Source organism: Nycticebus coucang, chromosome 7 (assembly GCF_027406575.1).
Source record: "Nycticebus coucang isolate mNycCou1 chromosome 7, mNycCou1.pri, whole genome shotgun sequence".
NCBI lineage: Eukaryota > Metazoa > Chordata > Mammalia > Primates > Lorisidae > Nycticebus > Nycticebus coucang.
Window position 1 is genome coordinate 122,521,945 of NC_069786.1, and position 25,786 is coordinate 122,547,730.

At 37.1% G+C, this 25,786-nt stretch overlaps 1 protein-coding gene across 1 annotated transcript in view; it reads left to right on the forward strand.

Annotated features, from left to right (window-relative positions):
* Window positions 1–1,141: 1,141 nt before the first annotated feature.
* The window catches only part of NYAP2 (neuronal tyrosine-phosphorylated phosphoinositide-3-kinase adaptor 2), a 268,701-nt gene continuing 244,056 nt past the window's right edge, over window positions 1,142–25,786 (forward strand). The window contains exons 1-3 of the mRNA XM_053597668.1: window positions 1,142–1,681; window positions 1,990–2,471; window positions 10,413–10,650. Coding sequence (XP_053453643.1) covers window positions 10,445–10,650 — 206 coding nt within the window. The 5' untranslated portion in view covers window positions 1,142–1,681; window positions 1,990–2,471; window positions 10,413–10,444. The remainder of the gene's footprint in view (window positions 1,682–1,989; window positions 2,472–10,412; window positions 10,651–25,786) is intronic.

Here is a 25,786-nt window from a genome sequence, read left to right on the forward strand (position 1 = left end):
TGTGAGTGACACTTGAGGCACTTTTCTGCCATGTACTAAATCTGTCATAAGACAGAAGGAAAAAGAGAAAAAGGGAAGAGAGGATAAAGAGGGAGGGAGAAAAGGAGGGTTGATATGGGAGGGAAGAGAGAATGAAAGAAAAAGTCTCTATTCTCTTTCTCCAAACCTGTCCTTTTTCTCTATTTAATCTTGCAGAGGGGTTCTAAACATTAAATAATTAAAAGGCAGATGCACAAAACCCAAGATATATATGATAAGATTTAGGAACTCACTTTAAAATACAGGATATTGAAAAGCCTCCTAGCAATACAACGTGCTGATTTTATCTGCCGCCCACCCCAAGTTAAAGAAACGAATTTTAAGGAAACCACTGCAAAGTTCCGGATAGCTTTTAAGAATCAGGAAGGTGAACTCGGTTTATTTTTTATAGTCTGTGCGTGCAAAAAAAAAAAAAAAAATACTTTAAATTCAGAAAACACTTTACTAAGAAATTAGTTATGAATTTAAATGGTTAGGATAACTCTTGGGAAAATCAGCTTTCAAATGAAGGTCATTAATGATAAAAGTTACTGAAAATGAATATGATGGCAAAAATTCTATGAAATAATACATATTTTCTTTTGCTCCCAAACTGATATTTTACCTCAAATGAAGCAGAAACTTATTCTGCATTGTTACTTTTATCAGAGTAAAAACTGAACACATTAAGAGATGTACATTTCACTTTTTCCTCTGAGGAACAGTAGGTTAGATAAAAGCTTTACACTCAATAGACACACGCCTATATCAGTTGTGGTATGTGACACGCTGTATATGAATATATTTTGTGGGATATTAAGAACAAAAAGAAGAGAGCCCTTAGGAAAGAATGATCAAAAAAGAATGATCTTAAATATTTTCAACAATGAGTCTATAAGACTTAATGACACAGGTGCCTTAATTATTTTATATCTTATTTTAGTTAAAAAAAAAAAAAGCCGTCTGAGACCTTTGTTCCATACACGTGTGCCCTGTGGTGTTCTTTCTAAGTGGGCTAGTTTTGTTCTCATGCCACGGGAGCAGGTGGCATGAAGCTGTTTTGATGAGGTTAAAAGGCTCCTCCCCTCTCTCCCCAAGCAGCAGCCTGAAGTGCGTCAGCAGTAATTGTGTGCATGGCTCGGCTGTACAGGAGGGTGGAAGGCAAAATGGATATCAAATAAGGGTATCAAACCGAGATCTAGATGTTCCATTTAAGTTGTTGTTCATTAGCCACGCAGGAGGGGGGGAAAGCGTATAACTTACACATTCCGTGTAGGAAAAGAACATTTATTTTCGATAGATTTCTATTTTTCTTCTCCATAAAGACTGAATTAGTGGTATAGTGGAAAATAAACGAAGGGGTTTCTTTACCCTCTTTTCATTTTATTATTTACTAATCAGACTTCAGCTCAGTTAGATGAAAGAGAGAGGTTCTGTTGCCTAGATGTGAGGTCTTTAGTGAGAATCGGAGCCCTGGGGAGCCGAAATCCAAAGTAGAACGATGCTGCTCCGGCTCTTGCCATTTCTTCAGTGGCTTCTTCTGCCTTTTCCAAAGGGCCTAGTGAGCAGGAACTATCCAAGGTGCTAGGAGGCTGGCAGCCTTGCCGTTCAGTGCAGACGGATTGCAGAAACAGAGAAGAAAGATTACTGCTTATTTCAGAAGGTAGGTTCTTTGTTTCAGAATCCCTGATTAATCAGCAGCAGCATCAACAGAGTAAGGCAGCTGGAGAGGAGAGAGCGAGCTGGAAGGGAGGGAGTCAGGGGCCGGGAGGGGGGGAGGGAGGGAGGGAGTGGAGGGAGAGAGAATGAGAGAGAGCTGGTTGTCACGGGGGAGGGACTATGCCACAAGCTAGGCTGCTCCAAACCTTCTGTATGTAAGTGGCAATGAGAAAGAGCATCTTTTTGGCTGAAAGGAGACATTTAGAAAAGATGATTCTGATTTTTTGTTTTCATTTATTTTTGTCTTCACAGAATATAATCAAATGAGGTACCTTAGCCAGCCTGGTGATTGCTTCTGGTCTTGTAATCATCTGTGTAGCAAAGTGGGTAAAATCATTCAATTTCTTCCCTGCTGGACCTGGAAGGCGAGGGACTGTGTGTTCATCCCCACCCATTAGCTATGTCCTCTTTTCTCTGAATGTCGATTTAAGGAGCAAGCACCTGTCTTCTGCCACCGCATCTTCTTAGCAAACTTTAAAGGCCATTTTATTTAATAGGAAGGACATCGGGAATGCTCTGATGTAGTGATGAAGAATCTGGGAGCCGGCACTTTTCCCAACCAGGTTAAATGCACTTTAATTGAAGAAAAACTGAACTGAACTACAAGTCCATTTCTTATGGTGCTGGATCACTCCTACAGAACTGCCCTGGGATCGGCCGCCAGAGAGGGCTCTGGCAGACACAAGTCACCTTCTGATCATTGCACTTAGCTGTCCCTGGGGACTTAAATCTTGGTATGTATTTCATTTTTCAGATTCTTTAAGCATGCTCATTGAATCCAGCACTACATAGCTCAAGCAATCTGGTTATGAAATGAACTGGATTGTAGTTAGGGATACTTAATGCTGAAGTTTGCATGTCTTATTAGGTGGGGCAGAAATAAAGCCTCACTAAATGCATCCAGGGCTTTCGTGAGCCCCAGGCTATTTTTACTCCCTTACCCACTTAGTTACATTAGCATGGAAATGGTTAAACTCTATTTTCATTAGTAAAATAACCCATGTTGAATTATTAAAAGCATTGAAAACATTTTCCATTTTGAAAATTGAAATTGAAATATTGCAAATATTTGGCATTTGAGTTGTGCATGCTAGCTAGTTACCCACTATTCCATACCATAAATATTTTACAGCTGTCTCTGAGCACATTTGTGTCAGCAGTGAAAACCTGGTTTTGTATTCTGAGGAAAAAAAAAAAAAAAAGACTCACTACCTTCTCAAATCCCAAACTGCCAGACAGATACCAAGGCTGAAACTGCTTCTTCCTGACTGATTAGACACAAACCTCTTTGAGAAACATTTTCCTATCACTCAATATCAGGCACATTTCATTAATCTCATCACGATGAATATTTTCTGTAGAACTTCTGGTGGACTTGTTTTGACTTGGGACATGTACTTATTTTGCTGGGATGCCAACAAAATTCTATTCTAATTTTTCCAACTACTCAGCAATATTTAAAATTTAAAAAATGCAGATATTCTATATCCAGAAGAACTATTATATGAAATAATATTGAGCATTCTCATTAGGAAATCCTGAAGTTGTTTTCATGCCTTAGAACTGGATTTTTTCCCTAAATTAAGGGGAAAAATAATGAAATTCAAATGAAGAGGTTAATGATATAGTTTTGGTTATTTTAAGATTCATGAATTTATGGCCAACTGGTGTGGAATAATAATGTAAAGAAAGAGTGAAAATTAACTCCCTAATTCTTCACATTTTAGGGCATAGCTCCAGCTTATTTTATGTATTTTCAGTACTGATCACACAAATGAATGAGAGTCTGTGAGCCACAAAAGCAAACATTTTCGTGTTTTTCTGTGGAAAGTGCAACGTACATTAGCCAACTCAGCAAAGAAGGGGACTGTGTGAAGGACATTGACAGTTTGGACAATTAGTAAAAACAGACCTGAGAAAAATATTATAACTTCACAAGGGACTATAGAGAAGTCCAAAGACTTGAAGCACCTGTAAAGTTTAGAAGTCAGGGGAGTGTAAAAATCCTAGAGACGAGAAGGTTAGCTATTGTTTAAAAAATAAATAAATCATAGACTCACCATTCAATTAGATGGCTTCTACTGTGTCTCCAGTCAGCAATTTATTAAATGGACTACAACTACTTTGCAAATACTGCCTTGTAAGCGTCTGGAACCATTTGGCCCAAGGCTCCAAAAAGCACCTCAGCAGCTGGCATTTTGCATGAGCCTCTAACATTCGTGAAATGTGCAATCTCTTCAGACCACGGGCAAATGGCACCATGACAACCTGGAAGTTGAGAGACAGACACCAGTATACGGTGTCACCACATTAACAGTATCTATGCCCATTTTACCCACTTTGGGAAGAAAGATAGTGATGAAAAACTCACTGCAAAGTAATCTGCTTTCTGAGAAAAAAGCAATCAGTGTCTTTGTAGTTACTACAGTAAGCTTTCTTGCTGGTAACTTCAACATTTCCCATTTTGGGCAAAACAGCTGCATTTTGATGACACTGACAATGAGAAAATTGAGTGTGACCATTTGTGGGGCTGGGAGGCGGGAGGATTTTGAGCATAATCAAAGTTAAATTATTAGACTGAAGTTTGACAAATTACAAGATTTTATCAGAAAAACAATTTTGATGCGTTTTACACGTGTTCCAGGTTATAACCAGGCTATCCAGTCTGTTGATTTGGTTGTAAGTGAAGTCAGCAAATTTAGATATTAATTTGCATATGTATCATATGTATTTTACATATGTATATGCTGCCTGATTATTTAAATACTTACATTTTCATACACAATGTGTTTTCAAGTTGTCCTGAGTACATGCAAAAATTGTAGAAGATCATTTTCTCCCACTGTACAACAACAAAAAATAGTCAAAATCGCCTTGGGAAAGTTTTATTGGATCAATACTATTTCTCAGGGAAGATGTAATGATTGGAGTGGGAATGAAAGTCAAATTTCAATAACTCCAATTCTAATAACTTACATCCCTGAGACACGTGTGGTTTGAAAACTTCAGAAATATATAAAGGGTGGAGACTGGAAAACTTTCTTCTCTGCACTAAAATGAAAACATACATGGGAAGTACAGTAAAGGTAAAATATCTAGGCTTTCATCAGGAAATGCCTTTCCTTGTATGTTTTGTATTCTCCCTGCTTATCACAGTTAGCATTATAATCACAACGCCAAATAAACTTTACCTTATTCTTGCCCTATGATTATTTGGGGAGATCAACTGTGGCTTAAAATTAAGGAAGCTTCTCATGGAGCTTTAAGTAATAGGGAACAGTTGTCCCTCTCATCAGAGCTTTTTCCTGCCTTTACCACTCAGTATAAGTAGCAAACACGCATATTAATAGAGTTATCACAACTTTATGCGTTTTAAAATCAAAGTTTCAGATGGGAAACAGAAATTTGGGGTAAATACTTTAAGAAAAGAAACAAAGACCAGCAGTACCTAAGAGAGCTAGTGAACTCACTTACTCTGATATTAGTGGCAGACTGTGCTTTCGTAAATGGAGGTAAATGATCCATTGGGAGGCTCTGCCGGACAAGTTAGTGTACACACCCACCTGGGCCAGTCCTGGTGGAGCTAAATGGGTTGATAGCACAATGCACGAAGTTGTGCTTATGGAGGAATTGTTCTGAATTTTATGCAAAGGGAAGAGAAATGTTTAAATATGTACAAGAGGGAAGCTTGCATGCTTGATATTTATCTGACTCTTTGTACATCTTTTGTCCAATAACAACCTGTAATGAATTAAAATTCCTCTGGGGAACTCGATCTTGGCATTATATGGTACCACGCTAAACATCTTCCGCTAAACTGAGATCATATATAACGGGTGCCTTAATTGACAAAGGGAACAGCACACCCAAATGTATTGTCTTTAATTCTTTTGCATACACATATTTCTCCAAAATTATCCCCCCCCTTTTTTTTTGCTTTGATACTAAGGATCACCTAGTGTCTTAGCCTCCTGGATTCTGTGGATAGAAGCAATAGCTACAGAAAAAGGAAAAGAGAAGTTAGTTTTTATTTTTTTATATTTTGTATAAATTTCACTTGGACATCCCAGAGTTTATGCCTCTGTACGTTTGTTGGAGATAGGGTACAATGATGGCTTTACACAAAAGAAAGTAGCAAAATGATGAACTCAATAAAAAGTTAAATGCTTAGAATTTGAAATATGGTAAGAATTGCACCAGTGTAGATTGTTGCATGTAAGCTGGGTTGAGTGAAATTTCAGATTTTAGCAAGTGTCATAATATTGTACAAGTGATCTTGCTGAAGGGTGTGGCTAACAGGATATACGTAACAAAGTGAAGGAATGCAATAAAGCTGAACAGTTAACCATACAGCCATATTTAAGTGGTTTTGATTAGATTGGTTGTTGTTCTAGATAAAGTAATCTAAGAATTAGGCAAAATGAGTCTTTCATGAATATAGAATACAGCAGTGGAGAAAAGCCATGAAGTGAAGATGTGAAGGTGTCTCTGGCTTGTAGGGGGATTCTGATCTCTGTTATTAAAGGTGCTTTCTGAGGAGAGTTCCTGGCTCAAGTTTTAAATATTGGCTACATGTTCCAACACCACACACACACACACACACACACGAGTCTTGCACTATTTGGATTAATACTGTGCATTCCAAAGAAAACACATCTGCCTTTTGAATGAGGATCACCCGTGCCTGTTTTCAACCAGTGCTCCCAGGGGCAGGGAAGGGACTGCAATGTCTAATTTGTTTTGAGCATAAAGGGCTGTAGGTATATGCCAGTTCAATTAAAAGGACAGTCTGTAGAAAAGCAATAGTTCCCCTTCAATTATCATCCCCTCTGTTGCCACAAATATCCCACACACTAGTTAGAGGTCTAGTAACCCAGACTCCCTAACTTAATGAAATATATCCGAAGATGCTACTTAGAGGAGAGGGGCTTGTTTGCCTCTTAACAAAAAGGATATTCAAAATGCTGATTTAGGAATTAGATGCTCAAGACAAGTCTCTATAAAATGCTTATATACAAAATTGTTTTGTAATAGCCAGAAATAAACTTGATTTAATACACAGCAGCCAAAATACAGACAGGTTTTTTTTTTTTGTGTGTGTGTGTGTGTGTGGTATAGAACATGATCTTACTCAACATCTATCTTAGCCATAAATATAAATTTCTGAAGGACAGACAGATTTGTGGTAGAACTTGTTTGTGAGTTCTCTACATGGGAATGGTCTCAGTTGTAATGAGGTGGACCACTGACACTAGGTTTGCTTTTCTTTAGTGAGGCCATGAATCTATTCCCTCATTGTTCAGTTAGGTGCAGGAGAAACACCCTTTGGCTTGGAAGGGTGGAGTCTGAGAGTCTGAAAGGTGGGATGAGCTTTGTACAGCATACGTCTCAGTGCCCTGACTTTCTAGAAACAGACACCACGGGATATGGGATGTATGTGCTGTTCCCATGTAGTTAGCTGATGGGCAAATGTATTAACTCTAGCTTGGCCTCCATTTGCACATGTGTTTAGGCACATGTGATTAGTTGAACTGCCCTAAATATTCCACTCACTTAAGCTATAAAGTGCAATTTTGTTTATCAGGAGTTACGTTATTGTTAAACATAACCTGGGCAACAGTTAAGCATTAAGGAAAGTATCTAATAGCGATGTTAATAACATGGTCACATTTATTGAACACATTCATGTATTTTCTAACAGAATTCTCACAACATAAGTCTATTTCAGCCACCATCTTTAAACAATGTGGAAACAAGCGCAAAGAGATTAATTAACTTGCAGAAAGTCCTAGAGCTAAGAGCATCTGCTTTGGGGTTTTCAGGCTGCAGTGCTGGCCTTCTCGTCTCTGCTTCAGGACTCATTGCCGCCCTTTCGTCACTGACTACCTTTTTGCACGTGGGCAAGTAAAAAAAAAAAAAAAGTGTAATGTTTAGGCATTGACAGAATCCATGTCCCTATTTGTAGACTTCATATAATTGTTGAAAAGAGTTTCTTGTTCACCCTTAAAAATAGGGAAAATAAAGCATGTGTGACCGAGAGAAGCCCACTTGGATCAGTGACAACCATGGCGATGATGTATTCAGTGTGCTCTGACACTGCAGCATGGATGTCTAGGGAACACAGTTCCACCTTCATTCATGCCTGTTCATAACAGGTGCTCAGTAAATCCTTGAAGAAATGAATGATCAGAGATCATAAGAACTTCTCTAGAATCAAGTAGCATGAGCATGTGTAGAAACATTCCTTCAATTTGAATTATTGCCGAGTGTTGGTAGATTCCATGGTTAGTTTTCATTTCAAAATATTTTATTTGCATTTTAAAAGGATGTAATTTTTCATACTTTAAAAATTTTGTATTATTAATTTTATTATTTAATGTTTTAGAACAAAAATAACTTGAACTCCAGCCAATATGAAAGACCACTTAGGAAGATAATTAACTTTCAGAGATGCACAACCTTGTTAATATTTAAACTATGTAAGATTCACTGGTATCATTTTAGTTGTAGGAAAACTTAAGGGGAAAAAAAACCTTTGGATAATAATACCTTATACAATTGGGAAATATAGAATTTTGCTAGAGGGCAGAGAGGGAGTGATGATCGTTCAGCTGAGGCATTATCTCTAGAATCCTTGTAATAATCACTTGGCTTCCTTAACTTAGGTAGAATTAATTGCCATAGAGTTATGCTTATCTTTTTTTGTCCAGCCACCTATTACTAAACTGTTTGTTAGAAATGAATATCCAATGAACATAATGCTTTAGCTCCCTGCAAATCATTGTCTTGTATTTCCACCGAAATTGCACTTTGTAGCAGTAACTACCTGTTTTTCTGTATGTCTACCACATAAGAATCTAATCAGATAGAATGATGTTAAAAATACAATTCCATTTCATTAGATAATTGGAATTAAAAGACCATTTCATTTGTTAACTCATTAGGGCATAAAACCAAACAAAGCATGATAAAATTTAACAAAAAAATCATTAGTAAACAAACAACTTCATCTAGCTTCCCTTTTCAACAATTTCTTAGATTTGGGGATGAAATCTTTAAATTTAGCACAGCCTTCAAATACGGATTGACTGGCAACCAAAATGCTAATAAGCTCTGATAAGAAGTTAAATTTCCATAGCTATGTTCCGGGTTATAAAACATGACTGTACTTGTAAAAAAAAAAAAAATCAGAGGGAAAATTATTTGTAATGAAAAAAATTAAAGTCTGGGACTTACTATTTTCAAAATATCTTTCTAAGCTTTTGGAAGAAAGTAAAAGATAGATACAATAGGTAATTGTAGCCATTTATTTTCCTTTGTCAATTGACTTTCCTTTTGATTTTTTGAACTGAGTCAATTATACCAGTTGCTTATACCACACTGAATGCACAATTCACAGTAAACTTTTCATCCATCCACCCACCCATCCATCCATCCACTCACTCTCCCACCCACCCTTCCACCTATCCATTCACCTAGTCACCCACCGACCATCCATGCATCCATTCATCCATCCATCCTTCCACTCACTCATCCACCCACCCTTCCACCTATCCATTCACCCATCCACCCACCTGTCCATTCATTCACCTAGTCACCCACCCACCCATTCATTCACCTAGTCACCCACCCACCATCCATTCACCTAGTCACCCATCCCTGCATCTGTCCATCTATTCATCCACAGATATCCATTTAACGTGGGTATTGCTGCTAGACTTCCTTCCATACATTTATTATTATAATATTAACTAACAGTATTATACGCCTACTATTGTTCAACTCTACTGAATAGAGAAAATTTATTTACAGTCCTCACTTTCTTCACATCAGTGACAGGTAAGCATTAGTACCATCATTTTTATAAGTGAATGTCATATGTACCAATGAAAATCCTATGCTTTTTTGTTTTGTTTTATTTCGATTTGATTTTGGTTTATCAGTAATCCCTTCTGTGGCTTAGGTATTTAAAACTTCGTGTAGCAATGATATAATAGTTATCAATCGCTTGGATTACTAGACAGGTCAGGATTAATATGGCTGTCATGATCTATGGTACCTGAGTTACCCTATGAAACCATTCTAGAGAATCATGGAAAATATCAGGGCGTCAAAAAGGGATTATTCCCTAGAAAAAATTATATTAAAATTTATATTTCTTTTATCACTGATATATTTGCATAAATAGTTCAGATTCATACATTTTAATTTAAAATTTTAAAGAAAGCACACAAATTACAAAAGTTCATTCCACATTATTATATCATTTTATTTGAAATTGAACAAACAAGTCTGTATGGCAATGAGAAATAAACAAAAACTTCAAGCTGATATATCTTATTGGCAGAAGAATGTGTTTTTGTGCAATGAAATCATTACTCTAGTTACCCAAACCAAATGTTTTTCATTGCATACAGTATTCACACCTTCACTTTACTTCTCAGAACATGACTTCTGCCTTTTGTCCTGCTTTGAGGGAATATTTGCTATTCAGTTGCACTTAGTTAGTATTTACTTAAAACACTTTGGTCCTTTGTAATTTCTAATGAGACATATTCTTCAAATGGATTCAGCCATAATCATTGGAAATCTGAACTGACAGAATATTAGAGATAATCAGAGCACCTCGCTTTTTTATCTTTCCTCTTGATAAAAGTATGATGCATTCTCTGCAGGAAGCGTTCTCTGTTACACGATATCCTCCAAGATGATGAGTTCTAATCCTGAGGAAGACCCTTTGGACACATTTCTGCAGTATGTTGAGGATATGGGGATGAAGGCATATGATGGCTTGGTTATTCAGAATGCCTCAGACATTGCTCGAGAGAATGATCGCCTGAGAAATGAAACGAACCTGGCCTATATGAAGGAAAAGAATGAAAAACGCCGAAGACAAGAAGAAGCAATAAAGCGGTAAATATACCTTTTAAGAAAGTATTCCGGGTTTTGTGCACATGAGGAAATCTGTGATTGTTGCTAAGGTTGTGGCAGTGGCACCTGTTGGAGAAGTGGCTTGCCCATGTTAGTTGGACTTGGCAATAGGATGTGAAAGGGATACCTCAACTATAACAAAAACACAATCCACCCTGACAACAGTATCCTCAGCTTAGTTGACAAAAGTTACTTACTTGTGTGTTGTGCATGGGGAGGTACAGATGGGATGCGGAAAGAATTCAATTTCTTTTAAATAAAAACTCATGCCCAATAACCTTTTGGTGAAAGCACAAGGGAACACAGAAACACTAATAGCCAGAGTGTGATGAAAATCCCTACCTTTCAAGGCTCTTGTTTATAGATGTTACCATAACATAGAATTCATTTTCTTCCTGGATTATGACCAAGATTCATTAATAATTAGACTCAGGTGATCCTCTGAAGGCAGGTGGAATTCTCCGTGTGTGCTCTCTGTGCAGAATTTTATGGCTGTTCAATCTCTTGTTCAGTACCAAGTGCTCAAAGTTTGTTCAAATTAAATTACTTTTATGATGCAAAACCTACCAGCTACAATCTAATGAGCCCCAGAAGGCAGCCTTCTGAATGGAGTTTAAATTTCCTAGGGCTCTGACACCAAAAGAAGAATACACATTCTTTGATTTTTTTTGAAAGAATGTTACAGTGTTTGGGGTTTGTGTGTGTGTGTTGATTAAGTTGTATTTGATGAGTCTTGTTTCCTCAATAGGCTTCATTTACTAAGTGCAAAATTCCAGAATGATTAAGTTGTATTTGATGAGTCTTGTTTCCTCAATAGGCTTCATTTACTAAGTGCAAAATTCCAGAATATAGGAGATCAATTCATATCAATTAGCTGGATAAATGAATAATCATTGTTCAGATATTCTGACAGTTCCCTGGTTGATTTTTCTTCTCATCTGGCATTAAAACTTTTGCTTACTCTTTGTTAACATTATGATATTAAGGACAAGAAAATATTCTTTTAAGGTGAACTATTCTTACATGCAAAGAATGTATGAATGTATCTAAGTTCAGACTACTCCAATCATTCAATAAAAGTAATTTATGAGAGAGAAAGAGAGAGAGACAGAGAGAGATTTGGAAGCCAACAAAAAGAAAAAAAAAAGAAGAAGAAGAAGAAAATATTGTAGAAGAATGTTTTAAAGAGTGTACTTTTTTTGTAGTTTGTTTGTACAAATAAAATGGAAATGTATCCCCTTACCAGATATAAAAATGTGTATCACATTGCATAACTGATAAACATTTTCACAATTGCATATATTTATGTTTAGAGTCAATTAATTTATTATTAGGGACTTGGTTATTTTTTAAATTTCTAACCAGTTTTAAATGGTATCCCAGATTCTTGTCTGTAGCATTTAATTGCCCTTTCTTAGAAATTTTTTTTCTGGGAAGTATTTCTGATATGCTTCTATATGTGTGTGAACATTTTAGTTTTTTGAGTCTGAGGTTTCTAAAACTTAAAACAGAAGGATGGCCTACAATTGATTTTCAAAGTAACTTCAGCTCTAAAATCTAAAGTTTCCCAACTTTGTCATTAAAATTCAATAATTAATTATTTTCTATAAGCATATAAATAAAATTATTTGCTGAATCATGCTGTTAGATATAATTAAACACCAAAAGTGTGTTTATAACAATACCATTAACCACTTTCAGTAGACTTATATCAAAAGATCCATAGATATTCAGACAATAAAATGGCTAGTGTTTAGGTAGTTCACTGCCAAGTGTTCACAGCTGCATAACCATGGAAGTCTGAAGTCCAAAGGGTGTAAGAGCAAGAATTTAGGTAAGGCTGGGACACAGCAAAACTTTGTCATTACCTATGTGAGGGGTGAGACAAATCCACTCTTATGTGAACTTTGAGTTGGTTCTTGTTAGATTAGTAAAGCAATGTTTTCATAGTTATGTTATAAAGCATACAAGTAAAGATAGTTTAGGTCACACACAGAATTGAAAAAACATCAAATATCATAGAGACATTTACCTCCATGTCTTCCCTCCTCCAGCAGCAGATAAAACTTTATTCTCACCCTGCTCGAGATTAGAGCAAAGAATTAGAGTGTGGTGCTCCTCATGTTATGTTCTAATTGGTGAGACATAATGTTGGTTTGAACTGGGGCGGCAGCAGTAAATGTGATGTAAAATAATCAGAATTTTCTGACTAATGAGAAATTAATGCATATGAAAGGGAATTTGAGGTGGCTCTCGAATTTGGTCTATATTGTTGTTTCCTGTTTTATTGTGTCTCTGTCTGAACTAGAATAATGATTCCTCCGTTTAATGAGATGATAAAGACTAAAAGAAGAGCAAGTTTGGGGTAAATGGTGGGGGAACAGGAGCTCAGATTAGGTAGGACAAGTTTGTGAAGCTTTTTAAATATCTAAGTGGACATGCTGGAGAGGCAGTTGGATAAAGAATCTGGGATTTATAGTAGATCCAACGTTAGAGAAATAAATATAATCCTTGTATTCTATAGATGTCACAGTTTTGAGCCTAGAGGAAGATAATTAGGACTTAAGCTTAGATAGAGATGATCGAATAATCCAGAAATGTTTCCGGAGGCATCTAAGTGCCCAAATGCTAGGACCAGTAAAAGAATCCAGCTAGTGAGGAAGGAGAAGAATCACACAGAAGAATGATGGCTTGGAAAAATTGCCAAGTAACTAGAGAAGAGGGAGAGAGCTTTTGCTGGTAGATCAAATGCATTGAAGCCAGGGAATTGACTGTTGCCTTTTCATGACATTGATGGAGTTCATAAAAACAATTTCATTGAAGGGCTGAAGGCAAACCCAATGCACTTACGTTCATGAGAGAATGGAAGGAAAGGAAGGAAAGCCAGGATGGAGAGAGCTATTTTGAGGACTTTCATGGTTAAAAAATAATTCAAAAATATGGAGAGTAGTTGGACGGGCAAGTGGGATCTGTAGCTGTTTATTGTTCTGTGAGAGAAAATTAGCATATTTGAAATACTGATATCAGTGATCACTGTGGAAGGGGAAATACAGATGACTTGGAGAGGGAAAAGATGACTGTGAGGATGTCCGCGAGTGGGTAGGAAAGGAGGCCTGGGAGACAGCCCAGATGGAGCACAGACTACTCAGCCCCTGTAGGGACGCCACACACATGGAGGGGGGCGATGAATGGATGAGAACACAGAGCCAGGCACAGAGGGGCCCACACCTGCTTCTCTATGGCCACTGGCATAAGTTGAAATCAGAAACCACATGATAGGTAACAGTTTAAAAAAAAAACCAAAAAACAAAATAGAACAACTGAGAAAAAAAATCAATAGTAGAATAAGAAACAAAAGGGCAGAATTACTGTTCAGCATTGCACAAGTCTTCTTGCTTCATTCTGTAGTGAAGCGCAGGAGCCTGGGCTGTATAGGGCGATAAGTAGCTGGAAAACAGCCTGCGGGGAGGGTAAACCAGGACAGAAGTTTGTCCCATGCCCACACGGCTGGGACTGGGCACGGAAGAATGACTTCCATCAGTGGATAATCACAGGTAGAAACCCCAAAGGCAACAGTCAAAATGACGAGGTACACACACCTAGCAGTCAGTTGTGGGGTATGCCCCCATCAGAGTGAGGTCAACCATGTCCCAAACATCATTTTATTACTGTCCCACAGTTGTTACTGAGCTAGGATTTGAAATGTGTCTTGCTCTTTGTTAGTCTCTATTCTTTCCTACTCTTCGTCTCCAAAACATTTCTCTGGAATTCTACTTTGAAATGTAAATATATTTGGGAGAGACAAAATACTAACAAAGCCTCCCGAATTGTTGAGAAGTCTCAAATGTCTTCTATTTTTAAAAGCAGGACCTGTGTGCAGCCTGAGGACAGAGATGGCCTCTGGATATTTGGGGGGAGGTGGGTGGAGAGAGAAAAGTGAAGGAAGCCAAGTTGGTAGAGGTGGGACAGGAGGAGGAGCTGCGGGATGGGCTGTGGGATCTCAGTGGGTGATCCGGTCTGTGTATTTGATGTAATGTCCAATCCATTTCATTTTGTTCATAGAATGACAATAATCTTGGAGTTCTGACAATTTAAAAAGAATAGTAATCTTTCATTCTCCCCCTCGAAATACACTTTTGGGTTGTTGCCAATTTCATAATAAGAAAGGTATTTTTAATATTTTTGAGAAGGTCCATTGCAAGATTCTAGTCACACCAGCAATGAGGTTACAGAGATGGGGACAGCTGCAGAATAGCAATGTCACATCTGAAGTTAACACATATTTTAATATTTTTAACATACAGTGTATATCAAGTAGAAAAAAGAACTCGATATGGCATTAATAAACATAGTCTAATTAATTAAAATTATTTAACATGTCTGTTCAAAACCTTCCTAAAAGTATACTGTGATTTAATATATAGTATATAAGTACTGAAAATCTAAAGAGGAGGCATGTTTGACCTTGAAAACGCACTGATGATAATTCTCTGTGAAATATGCCAGTTGCAATTTCAGAAATGTGCAGACTGCCAAGGATTGCTTAAAAAATGGAAATAGGATTTCATGTGATTGACCTTCTGGATCACATATGTGCTGAAATGCCTTTTGTTCTGAAGCTGGGAAGCTTAAAACACTGAGCTCTTAGGAAAAGAATATCCTCATCGCTTCCTTGGTGTTCTAAGTCACTTAGGCTTTCTGAGCCCAGTTCCTTATTTTTAAATGAACTGAGCACCTTGCCTCTGTTAAATTTCTTGTACCTTCACTTCCATTTCTCAACTGGGGTTTTGCTTGAAAGACTGGCTGGCTGAAAAATACTAAATAAATAAAAAGTTACGCCATGAGTGTTTTTCTTAACAGCTTCAAGTAACATTTGGTGAGAAAGAAAGACTTAAAGGGAATAAATTAATGAAGAAGGAGAAATTCTTTCAGCAGCTCATCTTTTCTGCTATTTTAAATCTTCATAGTTTTGTGCAGGCACTGTTGAATGAGATTTACTTTTTATTTAAAAGTCTATAAGAAGACTCACAAAACCCGTGTCTTTGAACAAGTTCACCTGAGATGGGCTGCCAAATCTCAGAGAGGTAGCTGTGTGAGTGTAAAGGCAAAAGCAGACAGGATGGTTAGAGAAATGAACCACTGTCATGACTCAGGGACTAGCTAATAAGAAGGTAAGTGGCCAATGGGAAGAGAGTCTGGCCACCAACAACCCAAAAGGCAGAACCTGTGTGTGCCTGTGAACACAGGGACTGCGTGGAAGGCTCACTGTTTGCAGGATGTGTTTAGGCCACCACACGACACTCTGATGTGCGAAGGATGAGTGAGCAAAAGATTATCTGATATACCAAGAGCACCGAAGTTCCCTTCACAGTGGTGTTTATTTCTAAATTCTGGAAGTAATCTTTGTGCTGCATCAATTTATTATTAGTATTTTTCAAATAATATAGGAAACATCCTTTAAATTAGAAACAAGTAAGCTTGCTCCCAGTACACATTTTTCTGAGCAGGATTTCAACTATGGGAAGCAGTTAGAATTTTCTTTCTTGTAATGAGACAAATGCTACCTTAGTGAAATTCCCCCTAAACATTGTGAGTCTGGAAGACAGCTCTTGACTAAGGCAAAGTGGTTCTGACACAAAGGACTACTTAGGCTGATTAGAAACCTCTCTGTTCCCGGTGGATGCCCTCAAGAGATCTATACGAGGTTATATTTCCTCCTTAAAAGTGACAGTCAGAAATCAAATTAGATTACTTACAGCTCCTTTAAAAAAAAAAAAAAGTACATGCAATTTTATATTAGAATGTATATATGAAAGCTATTTATATGGGAGGGTTTCAGTGTTTCTGTTACTCAAGGAACCCAGAATCACTAAAGTCTACATTTGGGACCATGGGGGAGGGGAAAAAACCTTGTTTTTTCTTAACTAACACACATTGCTACCCAAAAGCTAATGATTATGATACCAAAGTTTTGAATTGGTTAATATGCCAAATGCTTGCTTTACTCAAATTCCTCAAAGAGCTCTTATTAGAGAAATGTTAAGTGTTGCATAAATCCTCTTTAGATAGTTAGAGTTTCTGGAATGGTACTCATGATTCGTGACAGACTGTATGGAAATAGCATTTATTGATGTGCATTTTAGTGACTGATATATCCACTTTTTGCAGTGTGAATAGTCATTTTTTTTTATCACAAATAGCTAATGCCATTAGATGTGTTTTAATGGGATTCATGCAGCAAAATGAAATACCCTATTTGTATGTCAAAAAGTGTGTTGACGCCCCATTGCACAGGTGAATTAGACAGTTAAATAAATGATGGGTAGATGTCAACTTTAAGAAATACTCAATAGGGCGGCACCTGTGGCTCAGTGAGTAGGGCGCTGGCCCATATGCCTAGGGTGGTGGGTTCAAACCCAGCCCCGGCCAAACTGCAACAAAAAAATAGCTGGGCGTTGTGGTGGGCGCCTGTAGTCCCAGCTACTTGGGAGGCTGAGTCAAGAGAATCGCCTAAGCCCAGGAGTTGGAGGTTGCTGTGAGCTGTGTGACGCCACAGCACTCTACTGAGGGTGATAAAGTGAAACTCTGTCTCTACCAAAAAAAAAAAGAAAAGAAAGAAATACTCAATAGTTCACCTTAGAGTATTTAGAAATACTCCACAGGTAGCACACAGCTGGCTGCAGAGCCTATGCTAAGAGCAATGTAGGAGAAAAAACAAAAACCCCAAAGCCCTCTACTCTACTCCCATTTAGAATTAAACTCAAATCTGCAGCATGTCAGGATCTTGCTGTAATGAATCAGCTGATCTGATCTGTTGTGAATTTCTGACCTAATTTTGCTGTGGACTTACTTCTAAGGCAGAGAAAACAAGGTTAATGTGTTGATAAGGGGCGAGATTAAACAGCAGACAGTATCTTAATAACCCTCTCTAATTTTGGCTTCCTCTTGCGTTTGTGATTAATTTGAATCACTTTTCTATTAATCGTTTCAGAGGACCACAAGCTGCTTTGCTTGCTTTTAAGTTAAAATTGTGCTTCTAGATTTTCTTTTTTTCAAAGCTAAATAAGATATTCAAAAATGGGAGTAGTTTCAGTTATAATACCAAATGCATGGGGAGAATTTTTATTTCTAGAACCATAGAATTAGACAAGAGACATTCTTCGTTGAGGCAGAAACCCAATCTGCAAGGCTGGGTTGATTCTAAATAAATTAACTCACAAAGGGTGTTGTATGTATTTGTTGCAGGGAATGTTAATATTGAAGGACGTATATTTAAGGATGCCCCTTACACAAGGTAAAACAATGTCTGTCATGCAGGCCTGCTGTTTTCCTTAAGGGTCACCAACTGTCCTGAGAGGATCAATATCCACTACAGAATTCATACATTTACAATTTACTTTGAATTTGTGCTTGTTGCGGAGGCAATCCTAGGATTTTCATCCAGTCATCTGCTTAAAAACATTAGACAGAATGGAAATGGCTCCTGTGAGGGGAAGCCTCCCCTAGCCTTTTCTCACATACCTTTACAAAAGCTATTCATACTTTTGGTTGTTTTGCCTTGAATTATAATACCAAGTTTACATTTTAAGAAGCTCAGTGTCTGTTCTATATCTGAAATAAATAGACAGATGTTGGCAAGAGGAGGGGCTATTGAGAGCAGAGCCCCATGTGGGCTCATCGGTCAGCGTAGGAATTAAGCTGCTCTAACACGGAGGACATCGCAGCGAACAGGGAACCTTCCAGACATCCAACCCTATGGCAAATTGAATGATCAAAAGAAAACTCTTTGGAAAATTTGAGGTAATCTTTCTTTTAAAAGTAATTTGAAGTGTGTAGAAATGGTTTTATAGATTTCCTAGTAGCAGTTTTGGTCTAGGGCCATTTCATATGCTCTTCAAGTGATTGGAGGATATTCTCAATCTTGAACTAAAGCTAACCTTGGCAAAGTGTTCCCAAAAGAAGGTAACAAAGAAGAATTAATAAGGAGCAAGGTTATGAGTCAGGGATTTTTTTTTTTAACTACTGAAAATGCAGTATGTCCCAGAGAACGTGTCTAATGTAACAAATGAAACTGCTGGGAAGAGCCCGACCATGCTCGTAAAATTGCTCTAACTCTTCTTACTTGGAAGTAGCCTAAAGAAAATGTCTTTGTTATAAATTGATGGGTTGCCTTGATATTAATTTTAATCATTAATTGATAGGAGGAAAATCAACATCCTCTACAATGAATATCTGCTCAAAACACATGCCTCTAATTAAAATTTATTCCCAATAATGCTCATATTTAGAAATACACAATAAAATAGCCATGTCCATACTAGAATATGAATATAATTAACCTGCTAGGAAGCAGAGAAGAAAAAAAATCAATATATCTTTTTGGAAATAAAAAGCACTTTCAATAAGATGTGCAGTTAGGACATTTAAAAAAATAAAAAGACTAATACTTGAAATCTATTATTTTAATCAGCAAATTGCATTTTAGTGTCTGGTTTGAGGCTAAGTCTATCACTCAGCATATTTTCATGTTCGCATAAGAAATGAAGGGGTTCAGCAGTGAGTGAAGAAGAAAGAGCCTGACCAAGGAGAATTCTCAGTCTTCTATTAGGTGGATGTTTGTCTGCATTGCGTAGCTCTTTCATTACCATGTGAAGCTTTTCATTAACATATTTTGGACATCTATTATATGTCAGGCATTGCTCTAAGTGGGAGGATGCGGTGAACAAGATAGTCAAAAATGGTGACCCTCGTGGGATGTACTATCTGGTGGGGTCGGGGAGGGCAGAGGCAGACAAAAAAGAAACAAGTAAGCATACAGCAAGTTTGAATGTGATGAGTTCTGCGAAAGCCAGGGAAATGGGGCTGGGGCATGTGGCGAGTGGAGTTTAAAGTAGGTTGCTCAGGGAAAGGCTCACTGAGGATGTCACATTTGAATAATGACCACAAGCCATGCAGATCTCTGGGGTAACATATTTCCAGAGGGATCACCAAGAGAGGAGGTTGTGGGGACAGCATCCCTGGCATGTTAGAGTAACTTTATTGTCCTCAGCGTGGCTGGGGCAGAGTATGAGGTGGAGGTGATTAGAAGATCAGGTCAGAGGCAACGTGGCCAATCTTGTTAGAATACAGAGGTTATTGTCAGGATCTTGATTCTAACGCATGGTGAAATTGAGATGGGAGGCAGCAAAGATGGAGGCAGGGATACAAAAACAACAGAGAGAAGGAAAGACAAGACAGAGTCCAGAACAAGAGTAGCAACACGGAGGAGGGGAGAGGTGGTAGCATCTGAGATACACTTTGAAGTCAGAGTTGACAGAATTTGGCAATAGATTAGATGTTGGGTGTCAGAGCAAGATAAAAGGATGACATTTCCATTCACTGGGGAGAAGGAGATAACAAAGAAGTAGATTTGGCAATACAGTTTTGGGACATATTATGCTGTAGATGTCTGTTGTCTTCCAATGATTTGTCAGAATTTTACAGTTCTGAACATTTGTAGGTAAGAAGTTGAAAAATTTTGTAGAAATTTGAAATGTTTGCCTAAAACTCCGAAAGTTTTACATAGATTTAAGTTTGAAGAAGGAATTTTTTATTATGATAACAACCTTGCACTTGAGATCTACTGTCTTAAATGTTTACATGCACAGCGCTGTATTGTTAACAGTCGGCGCAGTGTTGCACAGAAGATCTCCAGAATTTATTCAGCTTGCATAATTGAAACGTTATACCCATTGAGTAGCAAATGGAGGGCAAGCATCTAGATTAACCAGAGCAAACGGACAATTGCCCCGAGGTCTCTGGCTTTGTGCAGTGAGTGGAGTCAGCGATCTTGCTTCTAGCAGCTGTATGATCCCTGCACTTGGCTGCTTTCCAATGTAGGGCACAGATGACAGTCCCAAATCCTGCAAACCAAGAAGCAAAAGAAAAGGGAGGTGTAGCTCTACAGAAGGACTCTTGACATTTTCAAAGAGGGAAGATGCTCTGATATTGGGTAGATTCAATTATTATCAGCATTTTAATGTTCACTCAAGGCATTTCTGTAATGATGGAGACATAGGTAATTTAGTTTGTTGAAGGATGCCCACTGGACCGTTTTTATGTTCTTGGGCACATCAATAAATCTGTAGATTATTACCCCATTGTAAGAATGGGCTTTAGATCAGGCTGTATATGTTGGTGAAGTGGAGCATAGTGGGTGGGAAAATCCTTCTGCCTAGAAACAACATCTCTGCATTAATATGACACTTGGTACCATGTCCAAAAAGGTTCAACTTCTATTTCAGGTAGAAATCAACACAGGGAAAGAAAGGGTTGTTTGCTTTGAGCATTTGTAAATGACACAGGTGTCCAGCCTCCAACTGTGAATTTTTTTTATTTTATCATTTTGTTTTATCTTATCAATGTACACATATTTTTGTTCTTTCTCCGAAAATAGCTAAAATTACACGAGCAGAATTTTGGCATGTGAATAGATCCAAAAGAATGCAATAATTGGTAGTTTTAGTCTTAATTATTAAACTGGCTTCCAAGAGCAGAGAATCTGTCTCTTATGCATAGTAGGTTATTAAACATTTGTCAAATCAGATTGTATTGAACTCATTTGGTGCACCGAAGATGGCTTCTCCCAGGGAATAGTAAATAAACTGGCATAGCACGTGACATTTTACATGTAATCCACCAATGAACTTCCAGATATTTTCAGAAAATTACCCTAAAAATGTTCCCTCTTGGCCCATGAGCTGCTATCTTCTTACTATTTTAATAGAAATGTATCCTTTTCGTGAAATTGCTATCCATTTAGGCTAAAGCTAAAGACAGAAATAGAGAATTATGAAGATAAAATGACTAGCTTATATCTATAAGAGCTAACATCTCAAATGATTTCTAAAAATGCTTTGTAGTTCGATTTCTTTTCTGGAAAGCAATGTGTTTTCAACATCACAGTGTAAATGTTACTAAAAGGTTTCAGTTTTGTATTGGGTTGAGGATGCTGGGAAGAGCTGGCCCAGGACAGCCTACAAAGGCTTCCCTTTGCATGGAAAAGAGGTTTTTTGGTGTTGTTGTGTTTTTTTTTTTTTTCCATATAGATTGGATACAGCAATTATAACTCAGACATATCCAGGTCTTTTACAGAGTTGAACCTGAATTGTGTGGAGAAAGTTAAGCCTTTAGGAATTTTTCTAGAGGGATTTTAATTTCCTTGGATGCCTGTCAGATTGTCACATATGATTTTAAAAATCATTAGGATGCCTGTTGTAGTATACAATTAAAATAGTATCTGTTTGGGAATTAAGTGATGAAACAGGATTGAAAATCACTTGTCAAGCAAATTGTTTTCTAGGTCATTTTTAAAACAACAATATTCTTTCAGGAGCTGGTATGCTATTGTTTTAGGGGCAAGATGACATTTAGTGGTTTTTGAAAAATAAACAGAAGTGGAGAAATTTAAAAGAAAGATACTGGGGGAATATCTATAGCAGTCAGAAATACAGACTCTTCTTTCAGAAGAAAGAAGGCGACTTCCTTTTTTATACTCGTCCCATACCAGGTTTGAAATTATATAGTAGGGAATATTTGTTCAGAGTCAAACCAGAATCCAAAATAGTTCATCCTTATGTTGCCTTTAAAGTATTGTAGAACAAACCCTGCATAATTAATGTAAGTTATTCTGTCTTGCCTAGTGGGACGTGTAGTTTATAATTTTCTCCTAGATTTTTATGGAGCCCTGTTTGAGGATACCCCCCACCAAGCCTCAGCAACTCCCAACTCTCAGCAGATAATAAAAATAGCATAATTTTTTAGAAAGAATTCCAATGGTGCCTTATAGCCCATTAGTACATATATACACATACACAAATGCAGTTATCTCTAGAATTTCATTCATTCAAATGTCAAATATTATTCTTCATTTTTTTCTTCTTTTCTATAGAATTTTACTTTTATTTCTTTTAAATAACTTTTTAAGGTAGTAATTCCTTTTCTGGGTTTCTGTCTTTCATAATACATTTCAATTTCAATTTTTTTAATTGTGTTTTTTATTTTCTGTTCAGTTTACCAATTATTATTTTTAAAGTCTGGGTATTTAAAATAAAGTTAGAAGAAAAAAACACATTTTCACAACATTGTATACGGTCAACAGATTAAATGGATAAAGAGAGTAAAGAGAAGTGGGGGGGGGGCAAGGAGAGAAAATAACTGTCCAGTAAAAGGCTTTTTAGCAAATCATACTGAATCTCATTAATAAAGAATACGTCCACTAAAGCTATACAATCAATCTACCACGTGCATTAGTGATGTCTAGTCCAATTCAGGTAGATAAATTGTTCTCTAAGCATCCGTCGGCTGCCACTCAAATCACAATACCAACAATACGTGTGCTGAATGTCTCCTGATGCATGATGAAAGTTTGCACAGGGTTAAACTGGACTAAACAGGTAAAGGAGAAGAATGATGTCTTTCTGAATGAAGACCACCACCAACAGCAAAAAAAAAAAAAAAAGAACATAGTTACCTGGGGAAATTAACAGTGGACAAGGGGGCAGCACCTGTGGCTCAAAGGAGTAGGGCACCGGCCTCATATGCCGGAGGTGGTGGCAGGTTCAAACCCAGCCCCGGCAAAAAAACAAAAACAAAAACAAAAACAGTGGACAAGGATGTTGTGAACCAATATGATATAAAAAAGAAAGAAAGAAAAACTGGCAGGGAATAAACCAACTATATACCATGGACAAAAGGGCCAGCTAAAAATACAATAGGAAAAACAGAGTTGATACTGAACTTGCAAAGTTGGATGAGAACATTACTATTGTGCAGAGATATCCATCAAGTGGAGAATCTTAGGCACGAGACATAGAGTATCAAGGGTAAGAGGAAACAAAGAAACTAAATACTTCCATGAATATTTTAATCACAGTATCTTAGTCTGGTTTCTGACAAAGAACAAACAATTCTCTTTACTGGTGGGCACTATGACTTATATCTTTCCCAAAGGCTGGCTATCAGAAGCTGTCATGGTCATAAACAGGTATTTTTTAAAGGCACAATATAATACTCCTTTGTGACATTCTGATTGGAGTTGCACCCCAAGATTTTTCTAAAGAAGTCAGTTTCACACATGACCAGGAAATAAAAGCACCTGCTTCTGAGCCGATAGTTGAAAGTATTCTAGCCCTTCTTATAAGATTAGAAGTCTCCCAGGAGATAGCGTGTATGTAAGCGAGCATTTTGAAATGAGGTGAAAACACTAAGCCTGTGTGGTTATATGATTGCATTAAAGTAGAGGAATGAAAGATTAGGATGGTATTGGGTTTTAGGGACGAATGGGGCCTGTGGATTTGTCATTCACGCAGTGACCCTATCTATCCAAGTCATTCCATTTCAATGTGACTTGAAATTCTGAAAAGAAGTCAGCTTAAAGGTGTCAACACAGCCCCTTGTATAAGCTGCCTTCAGCAAAGAACTTCTATCTTTAATTCAACACAATTGGCCATCTTGGTTTGAGACAGTCTGCGATTTAGTTAACATGAAAACAGAATGACCTCTGTGACCCCAGAGTTGAATAAGGAGTTCAGCTCTGACTGGACGGTGTGTGTGAACAAGTGTAGGGATGATAACCTGGGAAAAAAATGAAGTGACCTCAGTGAACATGGGGAAGAATAATCAAATCCCTTTTGTGGCCTGCTCTTCTCTTAGACAAGGGTAGGTGTTTTTAGTTTTTAATGATGCGATTTAATAATGTATTCATGTTACATGACTTTAGTCACACAGATAAAACGATTTTTTAATGAAAGGCTTATAACAATCAACCCGATAGAGCACAGCGAAACTACCTCTGTGTGCCAACTAGCAGCTCTCGTTAGTTGCTGATAAGAAACAACATAGTCTGGCAGGCAAGAAATAGTATCTAATAGGTGCATTCACTAATGCTGACCTTGTGAGCAGTCAATTTAGTTAATAAAAACCTCGTACTTTCACTATATGAACCACAAAGCTATTATTGAGGATGGAAATGAATGATCTTCTTATAAAATTTTCTAAGGTGAAGATTGGGATGCAATTTATTCCTCATGTGGATGGAATAGTCACTAAGATACTTGATACATGTAATTATTATGCATTTGAAATTGGGCCTAAATATCTCAAAAGCAATGTTTTATTCTGCTGTGTATTATATTTATGTCTGAACTTTGGAGAAAAAGAGTCTCCCTCACCCCCTTCAAATTCATTAAGATAGATCAAAAAACAATGAACTAAGAAAAATGTTATTTTGCATTAAAAATAATAGCAGGACAACAGATTAATTAAAATTAACATTTCAATCAAATCATTTTTCTTTTCAGATGTAAAAACTTCAAATTAATCCACCAGGTCATTTGCCCACCTTCTCTAAATGATCTCCAGCTTGAATTCATATAATTCAAACTCTAATTATCATTTCTGGGCAAAGCATATAACCACATAAATAATATAGCGCACCACTTTTGTACCCAAAGAAAAATCTACCATTTATATAGATTATAAATTAGCATACACATTTTTTAAATTTTTGACCATTGTCTTCTGAGACCTGGAGTTCCAAAGTTGTGCCCTATTATTAGTTTATCAAGTCCTTACATTTAAATATATGCACTATAAATATAATTAATGCATTGTCAGCCAATGAACTTACTTATATTTGTCTAAACTACAATGATTAAATCAACTTGAAGGCTTTAAAATTTCCTCAGATTATAATTTCCTCTTTTTAATTTACTTCATTCATCTTTATCCTACTACCTTTGCTACTCTTACTGACTTAGCTCCCATAAAACCAAAGTATTAATTGGGAAAATTTGATATCTATATATAGTAAAGAGAAAAGGGAAAATGAAGAATAGAGGTCAACAACATTTACCCCCATCACTAAACAGCCAGACTTTTTTCCCTTCTTCTCTAGTCTCTGAACTTAGGCATTTTCCTAATACTTGTTAGGAGAAATCATTCAAAAAATCTTTGCAGTTTTACGAAGTTAAAAAAAATTGAGTCTATTTCCATCCTACTAAAAGTAGCATGTCTAAACTGGCACTTAATCATTATAACAACATTGCTTTTCTAGAAGTCAAACTTTTGGCAACCCCAA